This window comes from Brachyistius frenatus, unplaced genomic scaffold, assembly GCF_029030835.1.
Source record: "Brachyistius frenatus isolate BFR_SWC_R1_liver_20210118 unplaced genomic scaffold, ASM2903083v1 Contig_50, whole genome shotgun sequence".
Lineage (NCBI taxonomy): Eukaryota > Metazoa > Chordata > Actinopteri > Embiotocidae > Brachyistius > Brachyistius frenatus.
Window position 1 is genome coordinate 862040 of NW_027210649.1, and position 22892 is coordinate 884931.

Here is a 22892-nt window from a genome sequence, read left to right on the forward strand (position 1 = left end):
GTCCTTCCCTACAGACCCGGGCCGGGGAACCTCTCGCTCTCCTTCTGAAGGTTACGGGGGGCAGAGACGAGGAACAGCTGCTGACAGGAAACCACTTTGCGGTTCCCATGGCTGACCAGCGTCCCTCCGTCCTCCTCAGAGGATGTGCAGCAGCATCTTTGATAGGGATGATGGGGGCTCGGTCCAGACATATTATGGGATCATGTCTGGTTTCTCATGGCGCTTCATCTCATCTTATATCTATTGTTGGACTAGTGAGTGTTTATTAATGAGAGCGTGTTTCAGCCTGCATATGAAAGGCAGCATTGTCGCACAGACATCACAGCACCAATAAATTCAAGTAAGTGGACAATAACAGCACAACCTGTTAAAAATATGACTTTGCGAAGCTTATAATGGTCATTTTAATTAAAAATCAAACCGTCTCCTGGAGTGTATAATGGTCCGTTTTCAGGGCTGGTGGCAAAATACAACAGTGGTTGATGAAGCAACAATACAGCAACATGAAAATAGTCCATTACAAGTAGAATCCTACTTATGTGGCCCATTATGCAGAAAAATGAACCATGTGACTCATATATGATATTATTCATGTTATAACACTGATGCAACAGTGTGTAAGCAGCATGTCACTACTGCAGTTGATCCAATTATAGCTAGTTCAGCTAATGTATGGTGAGGTGCTTTAATCCAGTAATTTCCAATATAAGGGTTAGGGCCCGTCAACAGGTCACAAGATAAATCTGAGAGGACGTCAGATGATTAATTGGAGAGAAAAGGAAAGAAAAGCCCCATTTTATTTGCTACACAAATATGTCATCTTTTTTTAAGCTTTTGCATCACGTTTGTTCCTATTGTGAAATACGGCATCATTTCAACTGTTTCGACCTAAAACCATCTGAAAGGAATCAAAAGAGAAACTGAATGGAAACGTTTTTGAAAGGTGTATCAAGTCTAACGGTTTGGTTTCACTCGTTCAACCTTAACGAGGCTCATCATACGTTTTTGTTTTATGTTAAATCTCAATCTATAAAGTAGCTTGAGACAATACCTGTCATATTAAAGTGAATGGTAAATATATACAGGTTTAACCCTTTTTTTTTTTCTTTTTTTTTCATGTACATACCAACTGTGAGTCATGTGGATTTGTGGACTCTTGAGTAGCTGCAGCTCTGGACTGACGGTTTTTAAGGTGTGCTTGTGACATCTAGTGGCCAAACAAGCGGATAGTCTAATGACTGGTGTAAGTCATAAAACAGCTGCCCCCCTCCACTAATAAACATATTATATCTTGTGGTTTTTTTTTACAAGTTTACAGCTTTCCCCGTCAAAATACGTTAAATGATACAAACATCAACAAAGTTAAATGCAAACATGGCTTCAAAATTACAAAGCTGTAAAGAAAATAAGGATGAGAAAATTAATACTAGGCTTATGTCTGAATGCTGGAAAAGGAAGCGATCAGTTGGTTAGCTTAGCTTAGCATAAGGACCAGCTCACTGAACTCTGTCTAAAGTCAGAGCTGACAGAGTCCACCTACCAGCTACCGCTAAAGTTCACTAATTACAAAGTTGTATCTCTGTTTGTTTAAATAGGACACCAGAAAAAAAAATTTTTTAAACACAACAAGCTGCGTTGTTATGAGGAGTGTTTTCAGACGCAGTTAGTTAAAAGAGATTTTTCCTCCAACTTTTGTGGGAATTATTTAATCGTTAGATTCTTTTTCTATAATTTTGTATGGTCTTGGCCTTATTATGTTAACCGCCCTGAGATGACTTGTGTTGTGATTTGTCTCGGCTGGACTCATTAACACGTAATTACAGATACCGCATGTTGGTTAGTGAGTGTACTTTGGACCGAGCCAGACCAGCTGTTTCCTTCTGTTTTCAGTCTTTATTCTAAACTGAGCTAACCGCATGCAGTCCTCAGCTTCCCATTGTGTTGACAGACACGAGAGTGGTATCGACCTTTTCACCTAAAGCTCTTCAAGAAATTAAATTAGCATAGTTCCCCAAAAATGTCAATCTGTTCCTTCAGCGGAGAGCCTCGGCGCCGTGGTTGTCAGGCCGGCCGTCATAAAGGACACTGAGTGTTGCAGAAGTCTCCCGACTTAAACAGCCGGAAGATGTTGATGAGCGGGAACATGGTGACGGAGCCCACCAGTGAGCCCATCTGTACCGCGGCGCCACACCAGACCAGGGCGGCGCGGCTCCGGTCCCTCAGGATGACGCCCACCATTACTTTAACGTACGACAAGGTTCCAGTGAAGAAGAGCCACGAGAGCACCTGCCGGGGCAGAAGAACAACGGGGACTCAGCAGGTCACGGGAATAATGATTTATGGTGTCTTAATTGTGTCCTCGTTAGTTATAGCAGCGAGCAGAGTTCAACACTCGGGTCATCGGTGAAGGAGACGTTGAACTTTGCCGCAAGCATTTCCCTGACGAAGCCGCTGTCAAATATTTTCCGCGTTGTTCTTTCTACGTCGCACATGTATTAAACAACAGCGTTTCACTCACGATGACCGCTTCTCCCACCGCCGTGCCTTGAAGCAAAGGACACGGACTCATAGCCGCCATGGCCATGTTGTAGCCGCCAAGCGCCGTCCCCGACGCTGTCAGCAGACCGAGGAAGACCAGAGACCTGAAAACACAACAGGTCTGTTATCAGCCACCAATAAATGAAAGATAAAACATGACCTCTCTTACGAAAGGAGAGTTTGACTGACAAACAACGTGCCGAAGCCATTTAACTCCTTTTGAGAAAACCGATGCCTTTAAAGTTTGTTCTCATCCTGTGAGCCAGAAATCTTCTTTTCAGTAGCACCTACATACATCAAGTTTTCCCATCTATAATCTGAGGGGTTTTTAGAGGGGTTTGTACAGATGTAATAGCCAGATTTATATCAAATATAAATATATATAAATATGTAAATACAAATTTATAGTGAAATTAGGAGAAGTCTCCAAACACAAATACAATAAATTATTATTGAATTTATAATGAACTCCTCTGAATGACATCATGTTATGGAAACAAACAAAAAAAGACCAAAATCTACAAATTTGACCTGTGCATTAAAAAAACACAAAGAGGGAATTTTGTACTGAAAATATTGGAATTCTGGAAGATAACTTCATGAACAAATCCACCACCACAGCAGCTGCTGTTCACCATTTATGGTTGCAGCGGTGTTACGTCCTGCTGTTACTGCAGACATATGTGAGCGAGCTGCGGCCCGTTGACTTGTTTGTGAACTCTGTTGTCGAGTCGTGACGTTTCACCTGCAAAGGTGGGAAGTGGTGTTCAGTGGTTGGATCTAAACAGACGGTGAGGAACATACGGTGTCTCCTGCAGCTACAGTTTGGAATATTATTTTTCTCTTACTTTTGCAAAAACATGAGGAAGGAATCTTCTAATGGCCAGAATGAACAAAGGACGTGATCACAACAAGGAAAACCTGTTTTTAAATGTTCATATTGGCCCGTGATTATTGTTCGATTGCAAACCCGTTCTTCGTCGGAAACTCGATTACATTCACCTGTTTTGGAAGAACATTGCAATAGTGCAAGCCACTGGGTTGGCCACCGATGCCAGAGCAGCAGAGAGGTGATAGGCCAGGTGGCCGTACGGCATGCAGGAGTACGTCTGCACAGAGGGCAGCAGGCCGTTGGTCCCACAGTTGACCCACACCACCAGAAAATAGATGAAGATCAGCTGGTACACGGAGTGTTTGGCCAGCAGAGGCGTGGCCTCAGCTGCCCCCTCGGCCTTGTTTTTCACCGCCACATCATTAATCTCCGCCCCTGGGTTGCCCAGGCCGGAGCTGACAGACGGCCAAGTGTCCAGCACAAGGTTTTCAGTGGACAGCTCGTACGTCCGAGGAAGCTTGTTCAGTGCGATGAAAGCAGCCAAGCTGATGCACATCATGGCTGCCAGGAAGAAGAAAAACACCTCGGTGGAAAAGTTTGGAGGAAGATACTCGGTATTTAGTGACCACGTGTTCCCGCCTGTGTGGTTTCCCGGAGTCTGAGAGGAGTTGACACATTTGGCGATGCCCACGCCTTGTGCCAGAGCGACGACCCCAGGAACGAAGCCACTCAGCCCTTCGCCAATGAAATATGTGGTGATGTATTTGGACGGAAGCTGCATCATGAAGGGCAGGAAGGTAACCGAGGAAGTGCAGTCCACTAGAGCGAGGAAGAAGGTGATGATGAAGAAGGCCGTGCTGTGGGATGCCCCGGCCACAATCGTAGTCCTGTCCCAGGTGAAGGCGAGCAGGATGCAGGACAGGACGCCGATGGAGAGGATGGAGTTAATGACGGCGCGCTCATTAAGACGAGCCGGACACAGTTTGTGCATGAGGGTGACCAGCAGAGGTCCCAGGTTGGCCAGCTGGATGATGACTGTCAGGTAAGAAGGGAGCTCCCAGCCTTCAGGCAGAGTGTTGACGATGAGCGGCAGCTCCACCCACAGACCGTTCACTGCCACCCAGGAGCCCAGGCCGAAGGCGCAGGCCAGCATGTGGACCAGCAGAGCCATACTGCAGCCGGATCAGCCTGAAGACACACGTCTGGAGAAATAGTTCCACCCCTTACGGTGTGCTGTACCTGGAGAAACTCACAAGTCATAAACATTAGCTTTAGTGCATCAGGTTTCATTCTTTAAAATGAAGGGGGGAAAAAAAAAAAAAAAAAAAGAGAGAGAAAGCTCAAACATTTAGATTTTATTTCTTTGTAGGCTTCAAGTTTATCCAACACAGAATCGCTACTGTTTACTCTAAATTATATTTAATTAGCTCAACTAGAAATTCCCTGCTTCCAAATGAACTGTGAAATGTGCTCAGAGCCAGTGGTGGAGGACGTTCCTCAACCTAAAAATACTCCACTACAATTAAAACTAAAAGCATTTATTGGAATTTTGTTGCCAGTTTAATGAAAAGTACAGAATCTATATTAAAGTATCAAAAGTAAAACTGTCATTCGATGAATGTATAAAAATGTCCTGTGTGTTGTTGTTGTCACTCGTTGACGTGGAGCTGTTTTAACTGCTGTGTTTATATTATGGTAGTCATGGAAAGGAGTGCAAATCTACTTTCCAACACAGATCCCTATAATTCATCATTTCTGCTTTCAGTGTGTTACTTTTAGCAGAGCAGATGTCACCGGAGTGACTCAACAACCTCATGTGCGTTCGTTCCTGTAACAAAGGCAGTCGAGGACGAGCACAACACCAGTCACGGCGGTTCACACCCGCGGTATGACACTCGTGTTTCAAGCAGCTGATACAATTTTCACATCCCTCTCACGTTGTTGAGGAATCCAGCGAACCATATGGGCTGATCCACGCTGCCTGTGTCTTGGCACGCTTGTTGCTTCCACACTGGTCTCATGACGATGAACCAAAACAAGTCGGAAAAATGTCTTGTGTTAAAGGAAATTGCTAGAAACTGTGCCAAACGGCTTCTGAGATAAACAGTATTAAACTGTGAAACCATGTAATGAATTCAGATTATGGAGATAGCGTGGCCTTGAGAAAGAAACACTGTGTTTACACTCAGCCCTCAAGAAAACACACATCCTTTTAGACTTTAAAATGTACTCACGAGTTTCTTCCGTCTGTTGAGGCGCCGGATGAGACTTCCTGCCAAGTCCTGTTCGTTAAAAAATTGTTATTAGTCGTCCTATTAGTTGTTGGTGACGGACGTCCTTTGTTTGTTACACACACTGATGGGACTCACATGGTTGTAGGGTGGGTCAGAGTCCACTGCAGCTCTAATGATCAGCCTGCTGGATAAAAGAGGGCCGTGCCTGCATGCACTCACCTTTCTTCTCTGAAATCTACTTTTATCTAGTTCAAGTCGGCCTTGAAATACTTTTGAGGTCTTCTCGACATTTTGGCTCTCACACAGCAGAACAATAAAACATGCTGACCTTTCTGACCTTAATTCTTAAACACACCACAGGGGGAGCGGGGGAGGGAAATAGTCTTTGTATAGTTAAACTAACTTCATTTTAACAACAGGAAGATTACAGGGTGTTATCTGTACTGGACATGCAGTTTCAGCAGAATAAAGCCAAAAGCCTCACCAGAGTGTCCTCGGGGGGCGAGGGGGGGAAAGATACAATGCTGCCTGAGTCAAAACTTTGTCAGACTTGAACGCACAATCATAAAACATGTATTTTTAAATTCAGTGTGATCTGCAACTTTTTATAATAAACAAATGCCCATAAACACCTTGAGAAATCACAGAAAAAAGAAACTTCAGAATTTGCCTCTTTGGTGTTAAAGTGATTCTGTCACATTTGTCTGAACATCAATGACTAAATTCCAAATAAGCAAGCATGTTTTTCATATCGCTATTTTGTCGAACAAGTAAAGACATCGAGGCTAAATACCGCCGCTCAAAAGTGATTATCAGTACCAACTTGTAACTGACAGAGCAACAGCACGTGAAGTTTTTGGATTTTTATTTTATTTTTCCTGTCACCTCAACAAATAGATGTCAGCAGGTTTCCAGCCTAACAGAAACATTTTCACTTCCTTCATTCTGTTGAATATCCAATTTAGCTGATTAAATAAGAAGAAGTAGGCCATGATGAAGCGGGTCTGAAGCCTGCAACGCCCCCTACTGGCCTCAGGTGGATGATACAGCGTGTGATCATTCACTGAGTCACAGGTTCACTTGAACTCTACACAGTTAGTGGGGGAGCTGGAGTCTTGTGCAACAAACTGTAGTAAAATAATTCTAGAGAAGAAGCCACTTTTCTGTTGTAAAACACAGCTGCACTTACTTAAAGTGAAATGAACTGATCTGAACTCACGGATACAGTTTCTCAGTATCACCGGGTAGAATCAGGATTTACATAACTGCCTTACTGATTATGTGGTCATCATTTTTTTGTCAACAACCACCTTAATGGGCATTTTCACAGAAGACCTTTTGACCTAATAATAATAATAGAAAGTACAAGTTTAAATAATGAAATCAAACAAAGCGAGCTGATTTCCATGTAAATTTCAGAGTCCAGTGCCCGACTGCCTCATGGATCACATTATCACAAGACATATCAAATGTAAGCAGGTTTTGTGAGTCCACACTGGAAAAGTGACATGTTGCAGTCCATATAAGTTTACTGTAGCAGCCAAATGTTTGGACACGTCTACTTTTTCAAGGGTTTTTCTGTAGTTTTACGTAATACATTTGAATTTATGTATTAAGCAAAAATAATCAATGGTTTTTATATTCTTTAAAGTAACCACAATTTTCATTGATAACAGGTCTGCATATAGAAAACAAAAATAAAGGTAATATTATTGATAAAATAACAAATGACTTTATTGCCTGGGCTCAACTTGGGCGCAGCTGTTTCATTCAACTGAGCTAACATATTAATGAGCAGCAGCAGGTGTCATCTTGACCATGTTCACCATCTCAGGTTAGCGTAAAACACAAAGTTCAGCTGAGGCTGATGGAAATGTCCCTAGTTTTAAATAGCTATATGGCCATAAACCAGTATTGATCCAATGGTGTCACCACACTAGAAATCAAACTTCAATAGTACAGTTCATCCTGAGGGGAACATTTATTTTGGCACCACATTTCCTATGGCAGTGCTTCCAATAGCTGTTGAGACATTTCAGTCAAAGCTACAAATGTGAACCTCATGGTGGCGATAGAGGAAAAGTCCTGGGATCACCAGAGTCAGACGGATTCATCCTCTGCATTGACGGAGTTTCATCCAGTTCAGCCAGTGCTGTATTTGTACATTTTAAATTTGCAGCACAGACATTTCAAAATTGAAGTTTTATTGGCATAGTAATGATAATAATAACAGTATTAATAATATTTGTAGAACAAAACTCAAGTGCAAATTCAAATTAAAAGATCAAATCAAATTCAGTGGTGGAAGAAATCTTAATAAATTCTAGGAAGTAAGGGGATTAAAACAAAACAAAAAAACTTAAATAAATAGACAAATAAAAGCAAGAGAATATGTAAATAAAATGTGGACGGACTCTGATAAAGTGGATGTTAGTGGTCGATCCAGAGGTTCAAACCCACCACGTAAAACGCTCTTTCGTTTGGAGCCTCTGAAACAGATTGGAGGTCATAACTGTGTTTGGGAAAGAGGTTGTGAAGAGTATTAAAAGTAATCAAAAAAAGCTTGCTTGCTTCCTGTTCATAGAAAACACTTTGGTATTTAAACTAAGACGACCTTATTTGGGAGTTTGGGAGCTTCCACCGTCAGAGTCCGTCTCGACACATTTCACCACTTAATGACTTTTTTTTTTTTTTTATGCAGAAGAACAAGTCGAACTGTTTTTGCCAGTAAACCAGCATGAACATTTCTCTATTACAGGTTTTCCTGAGTGGAATGCAGCCGGGATTGCAGTCAATCACTGTCGGCCTTGTAGTTTGCACGATCAGGTCAAACAAACAGGAGCTCATGTTTCTCTTTTCTTCTTCTTTTTCACAGCTGCTGCATGTTCTCAGTTCTGCTTTTGACTTTAATTTGGCTCGAGGCTTAAATCCTTCTAAATAAACATTTGCTCCATCTGTGTTCTTCCTCACACGAACACAACGAGTTTTTCTCGCCTCTGGACTTTTACAGCTTTCGGTAAAGCTAAAAAATAAAAAAATAAAAAATAGGTGTAACAACAGGAAAGCATTTAAATCAGCGCCACTTATTTATATTGTACTTTTTTTTATGATCGGCGATTACAAAGGGCAACTAAAAATGAGGGAATAAAATACCTAAAAGTGATGAAATACAATACCAAATAGATCATGTTAAGTAAAAGATATGACAGCAAGACAACATTCTTGTCCAGACAGGTTTAAATCCTGTCTGGATCTTTCTTATATGAATATTGCGATGTAGGCCTGAAGTGTGCACTGTGTAGAGATATTACATCATAAACCTTGACAGACACGAGTACAGTTGAAGGCAAAGGTTTGGGCACAAAATGTGGACTTTAAGTGTAAAAGCCTCGCATTGATAAGCCTGAAACTGAACAGATAACAGACTTTCTGCATGTGGCGGCATTAAAACTCTCACACAGATGAGCTGTGATCATGCAGGCATATTAATGAAGTTTACTGAAGATGAATAAAGTTACATTTAGGGTTTTTTCTGACAAGCATACTTAAAAAAAAATAATTTTAAATGACCTCCATGAAAATGTAGGACATTAAATAGCTTTACTGGCTTCCACTCTCACGGTCAAACTTCAGGTTGACGTATAAAACTTCGAAGGTTTGGATGTTCACATGGTCACTTTATCATCATAAAATAAAAGTAGGGCTGAAAGATACTTTGATTCATTACAAAACAACAGTATAAACTTGTGAGGAGCTCATAAATTTCCAATAATTGTGAGACCTGCATGTGAAGGAAACAGCTCTTAAATTTGGTTGACATGTAAACAAACTAAAATAACACAGTGAAATTAGTATAATTAGTCAAATATTGTAATTAAAAGATGAATTCTCCTGTTTGATCATCTATCATGGTGTTGATTTGGTTTTGCAAATGATCAGTGTTTACGGTGCACCACATCTGAGCAGAGCTCTGTTTGTTTGAAGGCAGATTGCTGACTGGTTTATTTTAGTACTGTTCGTTTTAGAGCAGCGCTTTTGAGTCTTATTTAGAATAAAATGTGGCCGGCAGCCTTCAATGTCCTCTTGTCACAGATGCGATCAGTGTGCCGACTTGTCACTCACCTCTGATGGTGATGTGGTTTGCTGCTGCACATTTTCCAACAGCAGGTGCTTTTTACATCAGTTTGTCCTCCTTTTCATTTTAGGATTTTAGCCTTTAGTTTTTGCAACATGTATGCATTTGTGTACTTCTTCAACCATCAAGTGGTTAACTGGCTGGTTAATTTTTGGCCTCCTGAGGAAGTCAGGGTTGATCAATGACAGGTGCTGATTTAAGAGGAGGCAAAATATAGTTTGTGAGTAACCTTAAAAAGGAACAAGTGGTGAGCTGAATCTGTTTTTATAATAAATATGAACTTTGATTATGGAAACTACCTTTTGATTGGAAAACGCTAGAGTTCCTTCAAGTCAGTCTGCTGTGGCCTCTTCACTGAGCCGCTACCTCGTTTCAGCTTATTTGCTTTGTAAATGAAAAGCTCCAGATGTGTTGTTAGCTGGATTTATACAAGTTTCTTTGACCTTCAGACCGAGCCAGGCTTGCTGGTTTATGTTTTTTCTGTTTCTAGCCTGTAATGCTAAGCTAAGATAATCAGACCCCATCCAGGTTCAATGTAGACCAAATGGTAATGGGCTGAAGCTGGCAAGACTTAGTGGGGAGGGGGGGGACTTACTTAATGGAATGACTTACTTAATTGGACAGCCCTGATTTATTCAAAGTTTAATTAATCTTAGAATATTAATCAAAATGGAGAAAAAAAATGAGTGCAAATTATCACTCAGGTTTCTGTTTTATTGTTTCATTCTGTAATGTGTCAAAATCTAATTAATATGAAAGACTTGTACTTCTTTGCTTGTAGAGGCCTAATATTCTACTCTGATTATTATTAATTATAATTTCTTGATGCGTCTCCTACATCTGCTGGGTTATTGAAGAACAGCAGTTATATATATATATATATATATATATATAAAAATGTGTCAACTCATTATGTAGAAATGCTCCATATAATCTTGCATGACCCGCAACCCCATGAGCACAAACACGTAGTCACGTACAACACAAATGCGTGAAAAGCATGAATTCAGATTTATGAAAGAAGTGGAGAAAGTAAAACAATCCGTCACATGAAGCAGCAAAAGACAGTTTCACAGGTCAGACGACTGCTCTGACGATACACAGGACCAAAAGAGGTAGCTGATTTCACTTCTACTTTCAAAGCACTTTTTTTTTTTTTAGCTGCAAATCTACAGTAGATATGCCGACTATGCATATTAAGATCAGATACAGTGGTATAGATACACAACGTTCACTTTGGATGATTCTCACACAGAGGAACTAAAAAGCCATGTGTGCCCACCTGTTGAGCTGCAGCTTACTACAAGACTGCTTGAAAACTAAAAAAAAAAAAAAAAAAAAAAAAAAACTCTGAGCAAGCCCATGTCAAGACACACTGAGGGAAAGAGTTCATCTGGCCACACGATGATACATACTTATTGCAAAATTAAATGTGTTCTGGGTGCAGGGTTTCCACACGTTCACCCCGACAGAGGATTATCTCCCAACCACACGTTTAGTGAGCTACGTGAAATTATGTTAAGTGGCAGTTTTCAATGATACAAAACACACAAAGAGATACACTCAATAAGATTATTTATGTTATTGTACAATCTGCATTTTTTAACAAATAATAATAAAAAAAGATTAGTAAGATGTACAGTATTCGAATGATCGTATATCTGGCGTGGACTGACGAGTCGAGACCACCCAGAGCTCCAGTGATGGGAGGGGGAGGGGGGCCTGGAATGACTTTCATGAATGCTCAATAAGTGTGTGTGTGTGTGTGTGTGTGTGTGTGTGTGTGTGTGTGTGTGTGTGTGTGTGTGTGTGTGTGTGTGTGTGTGTGTGTGTGTATCTGCTGTTGTACTCTTGAGTCTCCTGCTGTGTGTGTGTGTGTGTGTGTGTGTGTGTGTGTGTGTGTGTGTGTGTGTGTGTGTGTGTGTGTGTGTGTGTGTGTGTGTGTGTGTGTGGTGTGCGCTCAACCAGGACGTTGGCAGGAGGTGGAATGACACATGGCAGAAGATGGGAGGGACACAGTGATGAAAGGAAAACAAAGAGAGAGAGAGAGAGAGAGAGAGAGAGAGAGAGAGAGAGAGGAGAGTTGGGGAAGGGGGAGAAAAAAAGATGGAGGCAAAAGTAGCAGGGGGCTCAGTTGGTGTAGATCTGGCCCTCAGGCGGCTGAGGAAGCTTCATGTTCTCCTTGCAAGTCATGAGCCGTCGCAGCTCCAGCAGCACCATCCGGATGCTGTAGGAGTTCTGCCACTTGGCCAGCGCAGTCACTGCATGCATGTCCACCTGCAGGGCAGAGAGAGTGGGAAGGGGGTGTGATGTCAGACCCTCTCAAATCCTGCCGTGTAGGATTTTCAACGGGAACTCGCGCACGTCAAAAACCGAAATCGTCTCCCGTCTTAGCTTTTACCTTTATGAAGCGTTCCCAGTCCAAACCCGAGTTCAGGTTTTTTTTCTCGCCACCCTGTAACCGACTGCTTTTTTTTTTTTTTAATTTTTAATGTATTTGCAGTTCCTTCAGTCTGTGGTGTGTGAAGCGTTACTCATTAAATTGTGAGGTACTTAAGGCAATCCGAGAACAATAGGTGGGCGGGCGTGGCCACATATGAGCGACCGGAGGAAGTGCAACCACTCGAGAAGAAAAGAAACCATGCGTGCAACATTTATGGCCAGTTGATATAAACGGTGTTCGTCAGTTCGTCTGCTTGACAAACCAATAATGTTGCCAAAAAAAAAAAAAAAAAAACTGAAGTGAAATGGACAGACTTTACCAGATAAAACAGAAACTGACATAAGGGTTTTTTTTTCCTGGAGATGATCTGTAGTTGAAAAAAGGTAATAAATCACAATATATGTTATCATGGTACTCGGCATAATGCAAAATGGCCAAAATATTGTGTCTAAAGTATTACGATAATATCGTATAATGACCGAGCATTGTGATAATAACGCATCATGACTTCAGCATCAATATAATAAGTAACGCTACAATAACATATAGTTACTTAAGTATTGTGATAATATTGTGTTAACACCTCTAATGTTCTCCACTGTCCTCTTGTGTGTGTCGTCAGGTTGGTCTGACTGACACACCACAGTTTGAGTGACACCAATCTAAGACCAGCTCCTTCAATATTACCAAATTTGTAGGTAAATTTTTTTTTTTTTTTTTTTAATCTGATTTGGACTTGAAAGAAACCCTGAAATATCCAAATGAAAATGGAGCTGGACGTGACGTTATTTTCTTGCGCTACAATGAATGCAACGGTTGCATGAGCTGTCAGAAGAGTCAAGCCTGCACTTATAATAAGAAGTTGTTCATCTGGACTGACCAGACTGCACAATAGACACAACAGTCAGACAAATGAGCGCTCCCTTCATTGTGTGCACTATGAATGATTTGGAAACCTGCCACTCTGATCTGATTTAACATAAATGCAAACGCTCCCAAATAACGTTAATCATCTTCACCACAACAAGAACATGAACTAAACATGGATGTTTCCTCAAATTTAATCATGATCAGTACCTTTTTTTTTTTTTTTTTAAATCTACTTTAAAGTCTTCTGACAGATTAGGCATCTTATCTTATTTTAGGTAATTCAACTCAAACAGTGACTGCGAGTAGAAGATTTACATACCACACCGTTGGAGGTATGAACGCCATTCAAGTTTATCTTTGTCACAAATCTGACAAACGGTGGTGACTCTGGGTATCCTGGCCCACACTCAACCTTCAGATTGTACATCCTGTTTTCGTAGCTCGTCTGTGGAGGGAGAAAAGTAGGCCGAGGTGAGATAACAGCACATCAAACGTCAACAAATGTCACACAATGCTAAATGCATTCAATGATACATATAATGTGAAATCTATAGCTGGAAATACCCCACCTACACACTATAACCATAAAAGAAAAAAAAATGTAGCTGTATTTTAATCCAATCAATAGATTGAAAAAAAAGAAAATCGGGTGTTTTATTGTGTGCTGCATCAAAATTTCTGTTTCCTTTTTTTTTTTTTATTATTATTACTTCATCCCATTGAGATTTAGTTTAATAAGCCGAGTCATCAATGCAGAGCAGCGTACGACGACACAGACAACATTTTTATTCTTCCGTCTTCCCGTTTCATCTCACGTCTGATTTGTGCGCCGACAGACTCGGACATACAGATCAAACCTGAGCTCCCAGTTATATAACTGTACGTTAAGCTTTTCGTCTCGGGCCCCCCCCCCCCCCAAAGCACAGTTCTGACTGAAGGGTTAAAAAAAAAAAGGCACCACTAACCCTCGGAGGGCCGAGGATCACCCCTCTCCATCGTGTTAAGGTCATGTCCTCGTCATCCTCCAGACCCCAGCTCACGGTCCCGTCTCCCACGCCTTTCTGACCTTCTTCCAACTCCTCCAGGAGCCGGAAATTGCGAGGAACTTTAACGCCTGTTTGTGGGCAAACACACGGGAGAGGCTTTGTCAGGCACAGGTCACAACAGGACGGGTGGCGTTAGGGCTGAACAACAACAACAACAACAACACCTTCTGCGAGAGGAATGACTTGCAGTTATAAAGATGTGACTCATTCAGACACACACACACACACACACAAGGAAAGGCAGGAACGCCTCAATTGGGCAGCTTTCATCAGCCTTTCGATGGTGGCAGGTGTTCCTCATGTCCTCTGACTTTCAACATCTGGCTTCGACGATGCTGCTGCTGCTGCATCATCTGGCCTCTGCAGTGAGGCGCGACGGAGCTGCACCGTTGGAGCTGCACCGTTGAACCGAGCCGTGCAAACAAAACACAGTCACACTTTGCCAGCTGGTGCATGCCATTTATCTCATCTCGTCTCGTCTCCAGAGCCCTCACTGAAAACCCAACGCAGATCAGCTTTTCTTTTCTGCATTCAGCAGACAGTCAAAGTGTCTCAAGAGAAAGACCAAAAAAAAAAAAAAAAAAAACGTATTCACGTTTATAGAGACAAGACGGGGAGGCTGCAGCAGACATTTTAGGGGGGTGGAGGCTGGAGGGGGGGGGGACGGGACGCCGACAGACCTCCTCCGGGTTGCAACGCATCGGTTTTCAGCGTCAGTAAATAATCTTCATGTCGCCGACGGGGCTGACGTTACGTTAAGGTGGCGATGTTGTGGTCCACTAAGCGAATAAATAAATGAAACCGCGTGCAGGGAACTGGTGTTAAATGATTCATCGCCCCCCTTTTTTTTTTTTTTTTTTTTTTTTTTTTTTTTTAAAGTCCTTTATCGACAGTCTCGTTTCATCTAACTTAAAACTCCACGTTAGCTTTAGCTTAGCTCCGCTTCCTCCTCCCTCCCTCTCCAAAGCAAGCGTTGTTTTTTTTTTTGTTGTTTTTTTTTTTAGCTCATATCTTTTTCACGCAGCGAGCTCCAATCGAGGTAATCAAACCCCCGCCGCGACACGCAAACAGCTACGGCGTTAAAAAAAATAAAATAATAATAATAATTCATTGAGCCGATGATTCAACGACGGCTTTTCGTGGCGATTAATATATCTCAATCATTTACCTGATCCGGCGGCGACCGCCATCTTGTCGCTACACAGCGGGAGCGCGCACGTACTTCTCTCATTGTGATCGGCGGTGCGTGCGCGCGGCAGAAACGCAAAGCGTGGCTTCCTTTGTTGCTCCAGAGATCATTTTATGAGACTTTTTTTATTTTATTTTTTTTTTTTAAAGTCTAAAATTGAGGAAAGGTGAGTCCTGCGGAGTACTTGAACTGTTCGTTATTGTAACAAACATCTTGAAGTGTAAAGAGAAGTCGTGTTTCATCTGAAATATACAAACAATTGTTTGTTCATAGTCGGAAGTAAGCGTGGGGTGTGACGTGACAGCTGCATCTGTGGTGTCAGAGGTCATAGATGAGGTGGTAAATGTCAGGCTGCAAAAATGACAAAGGAAAACTAGAGCTGGCCTCCCAACAGGTGCCAGCTCATTCGTTTTGTATTAACAGGCCTTTTTTTTTCTTTTTTTTTCTGTAATAGCAGATATTCATAATCGTCACTGTAAATAAGGACCCTGTTCATCAGTTTTATTGTTTACATGTGTGTTTTTCTTACTGTGACATGTCAAAACGTCAGACTCTTGCTGCAGAAACATAAAACAGAGTTTAAACCGATTATGCTGTGTAAGCATCTTTAAACAAAGACAAAACACAGAGAGAGCTGTTTATTAGTTTATTTATAAATACAGTTTAATATATACAGTGTAAGCCTCCCAGATGGAAGACAACAAAAAGGCATCAAGGCATTATTCTGATATCTGAAACTCCATCACCACCGGCATACATAAGCAACAACATCCTCGTAGGTCTTGCCTCAGAAGAAGTGAGAGTCAAATGAAGGGTAATTTAAAGTCAAGTCAATAAACTGTTTTCCAACATCGTTGGCAAGATTTACAGGAAATCAATCAGAGAGGATAAGGCAATTCAATAAAAAGTTCAAAGAGTATTATAAGAGTGTTTCCAACACACTTTACACCATACCAACAACTGCCCATCCCAATTACTAACATTTGCTTTCATTTTAATGGTTTCCAGTATGAAAATATTTAGTTAACCGCACAAAAATATCCTTCAAATCTACTGATGAAAACTCAGTCTCCAAACCAAACAATGACGAATTCTACCTCAAATACAAGAGGCCGAGTTCACTGTACTGATTCATGGCTACGATAGAAAGCAATTTAAAGCCATTTTAGCCAAACAAATCTAACGTAAATAAGTGATTTAAACAACTTTTATACATTAAATAACGACCTTAACTTTACGAATTCAGTTGTTGTTTTTTTGTCACTAATTCACAATACACCTTAAATACAATCCTGAGATCATCTGGAGAATAATAACAAATAATGTCAGACTCCCCACTACAACAGTTAGAGCAAGTCTGACTCCAAGCAAAGATTACTGATGTTTGAGTTCCCGCTGATCTCCAAAGATATATTTTTAATCTGAAATTGTTTTGTTTATCTCCAACTAATTATGGCGTGTCATATCCAGTATTTCCAACTGTTATCCTTAGCTATTACCCCATTTTGCTGATTTACAAAAGCACAAAACATCCTTAAATTATTTAAATTACCTTTATAAGGTCACAAAAAGCAATTTACTGAAGCGCCGAAACATCCAGCAGAACCAACAACAATATTCGTACTCAGAAATTTGTCTGTTAAAGTTCAAGCGTGTCGGACAGGACACTAAGAACGTGTTCTCTAATACTGATCATTAACTTACCTAAGGCCATCAACTTTGATACAGTCACACAAATGACTCCTTCCATTTACCATCTTACACTACACAACCAAGCGCACACAAAACTGCTTCTCACAATACTCTACAAGCACTATGCAATCTGCAGTGTATTCCTGCTGTTGACCTATAGTGAATAATCTTACATAATCAAGTATGAAGGATTCAAAAATTGGAATAGTACATAATGTAAAAGCATAGCTTTGGCTGTAACATGAACTATTACTATCATTTAACTGTCTACTTTGACTACAACACCAGAAGCTTAACAAGTAAGCCTTTAACCTGGTCCACCTAACTGTGCGGCTAAGTTCGCTTCTCCCATTTAAACCCTGGAAACCTTTGCCGGGATATTCTTGGAATGAGGACAACATTTTGGTGGTTCGAACCTGGGACCGTCTGGTCAAAGTTTGGGGGTCATCTTTTGAAAGCAGTACTGTTCATTTAATCTGGAGCGAGCACAGTCCTCCCTAACTCAGTGTCTGCTGTTCACAAAGTCAAAGGAACGCCAGTGACCAAGTGCACTGCTTGCACAAGCCGACATGCTAAATGCATGCACGCATTCTTACGTCTGCGCAGTGACATCTTGATTAGTAAAAGTAATTTTGTCATGCAGTTTGTTAAGTAGCTAAATTTCTTTTCAACTCCAGTTTTCCAATTTAGCAAATGTGTGTAAACTATTAGAAAAAAAAAAGGCATTTTAACCTAATCAGATAAGTTAAGACGTAGAAGTTAAGAGCCTCTTATTACACTGCATAGTTATTTGCTGTACAATACATTTACAAATTACCAACTAAAGCATAAAAAAAAAAAAAAAAAAAAAACTTTCAACCAAATAATATCATCTGTAGGATTGAAGAAATTCCTGGATCGTCAGCCTTCACTGAAGCCCTTGTAACATCACCGAGTCAGTTACCAAGAAGGTACACAATGGCAACATCGCTCATCGGGAATGTTACGCTCTGCATCTGACAGTCCCGTCCCATTAATACAAAAGAATAGCGAGATGTTAGGAGTGAAAACGATGTTACACACAGCTGGCACATAACTTTGGAGCGTCTGTGTCGGATTAGCTGAGACACAGACCCCAGAACGACGGCAGCACCGCAAAGTGCTGCAACTGAAACAAAAAATAAAAGAAACCCAAGTACTGCATCTGCGGTGTTGTAAGGCAGCTCGACGAAACCGCATGTGCCTCTTTCATGCAAAACCGCTTGTTTACCGTGAGTCAAAACAGAAACACACACACAAAAAGAAAAGCGTTTTTCCACAGAGGACACATGACTACTTATTAGCGCCGGACGAATCCAGCAGGTACGACGGCATGATGAGTGGATACATGCCCGGATTTTCCAAAAGCCAAGCGTCAACACTGACTACAGTTACACACACATTTCAATGAGACTTTCTGTTTGCACCATCATCAAAGATGGAACTGTTTCGATGGCAGGATCACATCAGAAAAACAAGCAATTCCAATCAAAAATCTGAATGTTGGATCTGACAGCAATGAAAGGCATTTGTTCTGCTTTAACATCTTGATGGTAGCATTAGCACTCCCTCTGTCACTGGAGTTATTGTCTCAGGCTGACAAATCCATAATCAAACTATTAAATATGGCTGCGTTTTAGAATCAACAATGGGAGTTTGTTCGTATTAAAATAAAACTGACTTTTTTTTTTGTCATCACAGTCTTTAAAAAAAAAAAAAAAAAACAGTATCAAAAATGTGCAGCGCTGAAGCCAAATGTGCAAGTTGACAAATGTAATTAATTAATTTCTTCTTTAGCTATCAACATTGGTAAAGCATCCAGATACCCTATGTGAACGTAGCCCGACTACTTACCATGACCAAAGACCAATTTTATTACTTGCACATCACCATCGTTATAAGGTGGAGATGCACAGACTGAGCCACAAATAATAGAGCAGTGCTAAATATAATGTGATTTATCCAGATGAAGAGTTGAGGCTTCAGAGAGAAAAAAAAAAAAAAAAAGGAGCGTTCACTCTTTCACGTATTTTTTCTTGTGTTTGTTCTGAATTTTCTGACGAGTGGAGAGAGAGAGCGGGCGGCTTGTTTAATCTCCTCAGGTTGATTTCAAATGTATATGGCCACGCGTTCTCAGCAAAAGGCTTAGAAAAGTGATCAGTTGTGTTAGATATACAAAGAGTTAAGGATATATTGCAATATGAAGAGATTATCTTCATGAGTGAGTAATGAAAAATTCCATCAACAAAGCCCTCCTTTTGAAAAAAAAATTAAAATAAATATGTGCAAGACTTAAAGCTATGGCATCAGAATCTGTTAGTTTTTTTCTTCTTATGGATGACAGTTTAAGAGGCAAAACAGGGGATGAGAAGCGTGGACGGAGCCAGCGTCTTCTGAGGTAGGGTGCAGTCAGCCTGCAGGGTTACTTCATTTTTCGAGCCCATTTGAGGTCGTCCGCTCTGGGCTTCTCTCCCGTCACACCCTGGATCAGATCCTCCAGGTTTCTCCAGAAACCCAGCTTCTCCAGAGGGTAGTTCAGCCAACCTGGAGGACAAAAAAAAAAAAAAGAAGAGAGAACTCAATGTCAAATCTGCTTGGCTCTCATCCTGTAAGCATTTCATCTTCAAAACACGGTGTATTTATATCTGTAATCCCCCCCCCGAGGAAACAAGAGACGAACCCGTAGTGATGCAGAAGTACGTCTCGTGAGGCGAGACGTGATGGATGCGGTGGTGCTTGCGGGGAAGGATGATGTGGCAGTCCTGCAGCAACACGACCCAGAGAGGCAGGCCGAAGTACGTGTGCGACCACTTGTGAATCTGGTTGGTGAGGGTCACGAAGATGGCCAGCGCAAACAAGTAGCAGTACCAGGGGTACATATGGTAAATCTCCGCTGCAGCCGAAGGAAGACAGAAAGAGGTCATTTGTTTTGTTGCTGCTTTTATTTTATTTTCTGCGGTTTTATATTTGAAGAAAAATGCTTAGATCAGATTACAGGATGTTAATGCCGGGGAAAATGTCAGTTTGTTGACGCAAAACTCACCAGGGGAGAGGGTGAGGAAGTTAAAGGCCATGTATGCTAGAGGGACGATGGTCAGCATGCAGTTGTCACCGTTGGTCTCAATGAAGTCGTGACGGGTGATGGCTGTGGGGTCGATGTGGTGCTCTCTGAATGGACGTATAAAGGCCTGCAGGACAGATCGGGCAGAATAAATTATGTCAAATATTTTTTATTTTGAGAGCAAACAGTGGACTTTAGTTGTGGCAAACTGTACCTTTCCAAAGATGGGTAGATCCACCGATCCCCACGTATCAGCCCCCCAGTGAACAAGTCCAGACGCAAAGTCCGCGGTCAGTATTCCTGCCACTGAAAATGAAAAGAATAAAAGCATCATAAAGACGGACAATCGCTGACGCTACGACATCCAGACAGGATACAGTTTTTCACTCGGTACTCACCGATGCCCAACAGGATGGACCACGAATGTCCAAAATGGAAATTGGCAAGGAGGTGAATGAAATTGAAGGCCATGAGAGAGAAGCAGAGGATGACACTCATCCATTCTTGACATCTTTTGCCTTGAAGAAAAAAAAAAAAAAACATGAGCATTTAGATAAGGACAAATTTGAAAACACAGCTTTTCTGCTAAGTTTATCAGTCATACTTTGTCCCCGCTGCAGTCCAGAGTGACTGAACCTGATGTCACGGCAAATAGTCTAAGGTTAGTAAACTAGTCAGCATAATTACTTCTTATCAAATGGTTCTTTACAACAGAGACACTTAGCGTGGTTATATTTCTCTGCTCTTCGCTTGCAGTGAGCAGCTGGGCCTGAAACACCAGTTTACAACTCGAAGCATGCTGCCGCCTTTAAGTGGCAATATTTTTTTGTTTTAAACACTCAAAAAAAATGTATGAAAATTATCCAAAGCATGTGAGGAAAAAGCAGTGCTAACGTTATATCAGACATATACGTATATGTCAGCGTGTTCTGTCTTGTATTACCACTCTGTGTCTAAAGGGGCGATAGTGAGTCACTGTAGCGTCCAGTCTACTTTCAATCCAACATGAGAGGAAGAAAAAAAACTGTCTAATTTAAGTTAGTTAGATTGAATGGGACAGGAAACGCAACCGTGGCTAAAACTACTAATGAAACAGAAGAAAAGTTAACATTGATGTTTGTTTGTTTTTTGTTTTTTTTCCACAACAGGAAACAGCTGTTGGTGCATAAAGGAATGAAGCTGGATGTCGAACTCCCAACGTTTCCTCTGGTGACCGGTGAGTAAACAGCTGTTAATGCTAACGTTGGCCGTGTGGCGATGGCTTATAAAAGTAGCCGACTGTTACTGACGGTGTTAAAGTCTTAAACAAACTTGGGAGCATTTTTTTCTTATCGTTTCGGGAGGTGGTTTATTTTTCTGAGCTGTCGTAAAGGCGATCACCAATCACACCGTCTGGAAGTGAAATGGACCCTCACGTCACAACTCGCTTGGCTACTGGGACTAAAAATCTCGTCTTCTTCTGTCGCGTGAGGAGAAACAGGATGAGATCTTCACCGCTCGGTGATGTTGAATCCTTTGTTTTTCTAAAGAATGAGCGGACGCGAATCTATTCAAACCTTTTTTTTTTTTTTTTTTTAACAACTGACCAATTTGCAGTCTGCTGCCAGTCTGAAAAGTTGTATAATGTATTAGCAGGCGTGTATTTCGCATTTTGTTTATTCATCGTGCCCTCGTGAAGGCAAGTCGTACAGAAAAACTTGGTTTTAGTGTGGTTGAACGACCGCCGTTTCTTTAGCCGATCCGCCACTAGGTTCGAACAATCAAACTTTAAAATAATGAATGATAAAAAAAAAAATTAAAAAAAAAAAAAATGCTAACTACTAACCAAGAATACGCAAAATCAGAAAAACTAACAAAACTCTCGAGAGCTGAACTGGACAGTACAAGTGACTCACTATCGCCTCTTGAGGTCCAACGTGGCATTGCACCTTTATTGGCTTAAGTAAACCCACTCTGGCACACACAAGTCTGATCGCCACACAGTAAAAAAAAATAAAAAACCTCTCGGGTTTGACACGAGGATCTCAAAATGCCTCAAGTATTTGTACGTGGTGCGTGGTGGGACATCTACTTATGTGGAATAATGGAAATGTCCAAACAATCCGGAGCATTAGTTGTTGTTGTTGTTGTTGTTGTTGTTGTTTTGCATCGCTTTCGGAGTTGCAGTGACTTCGCAGCAAACACTGGTATGAAAGGTCACGGCTTGAGTGCTTGTGAAGCCTGAAAGCAAGAAGCAGCAGATTCTTCTAACCTCTACCCGATGCTCGAAATGTCAAAGCATCACAGCGACTCCAAAAAACAACAACAACAAAAACAACAACAACACAAATCTAACCGATCTCACATGATTCCTGTTGTGCAACTACACCATTGTGGCTGCAACAAGCACACAAACTACCCCTGGTTGTCCGGTGTCGTCTAACGCCAGCAGACAAAGAAAACCTGCTGCTCTTGTTCGTTTATATAGTAGTTGTTGTTTTTTATTTACCCCCCCACACGACTGTTTGTTTTCTTGGTAACTAAATAGTCGTCATGTTAACGCCACGCATGGACACCTTTGAACCGGGTGGAGGGGGAGGAGAAGCTCATAAGACGGTGCCGCTGGGAGGATCGACTCACCTGGCGAGTACAAATTGGCCAGTTCTCGGGCACCGGCGTGTTGTGAGCCCCATCGGGCCGCGCCCCGGCCCGGTCCCTGCGGCTCCGGGTTCTGCGTTTCCACTCCGCACCCGTTCTCGTCGACCGTACTCGCCATTTCTCCGCTGCGGGCCCGGCCCCTGTTCAATCTCTCTACCCACAGCTCAGGAACCAACGGATGCATCAACTTCTCAGCC

At 41.5% G+C, this 22892-nt stretch overlaps 3 protein-coding genes across 4 annotated transcripts; all 3 read right to left on the bottom strand.

Moving 5' to 3' along the window:
* Positions 1–1500: 1500 nt before the first annotated feature.
* Positions 1501–5644, bottom strand: slc52a3-1 (solute carrier family 52 member 3-1). Of its 2 annotated transcripts, XM_069704160.1 has the most exons (4): positions 5605–5644; positions 3541–4609; positions 2519–2642; positions 1501–2286 (listed from the first exon to the last, which is right to left on the bottom strand). In XM_069704160.1, exons 2-4 carry the CDS (start codon positions 4539–4541, stop codon positions 2074–2076), a joined length of 1338 nt encoding a protein of 445 aa, XP_069560261.1. In that variant the 5' UTR covers positions 4542–4609; positions 5605–5644; the 3' UTR covers positions 1501–2073. The 2 variants fall into 2 exon arrangements, with proteins under 2 accessions (XP_069560261.1, XP_069560262.1); XM_069704161.1 differs by lacking the exon at positions 5605–5644 and having other exon boundaries at positions 3541–4680.
* Positions 5645–10731: 5087 nt separating this feature from the next.
* LOC138624239 (ubiquitin-conjugating enzyme E2 variant 1-like) lies at positions 10732–15321 on the bottom strand. The gene is made up of 4 exons (XM_069704236.1): positions 15267–15321; positions 14018–14166; positions 13372–13497; positions 10732–12016 (listed from the first exon to the last, which is right to left on the bottom strand). The coding sequence occupies exons 1-4, from the start codon at positions 15286–15288 to the stop codon at positions 11870–11872; spliced, it is 444 nt and encodes a 147-aa protein (XP_069560337.1). The 5' UTR covers positions 15289–15321; the 3' UTR covers positions 10732–11869.
* A 598-nt stretch (positions 15322–15919) lies between these two features.
* On the bottom strand, positions 15920–22892 carry peds1 (plasmanylethanolamine desaturase 1). The gene is made up of 6 exons (XM_069704235.1): positions 22678–22892; positions 20457–20576; positions 20273–20364; positions 20041–20185; positions 19678–19890; positions 15920–19541 (listed from the first exon to the last, which is right to left on the bottom strand). The coding sequence occupies exons 1-6, from the start codon at positions 22877–22879 to the stop codon at positions 19420–19422; spliced, it is 894 nt and encodes a 297-aa protein (XP_069560336.1). The 5' UTR covers positions 22880–22892; the 3' UTR covers positions 15920–19419.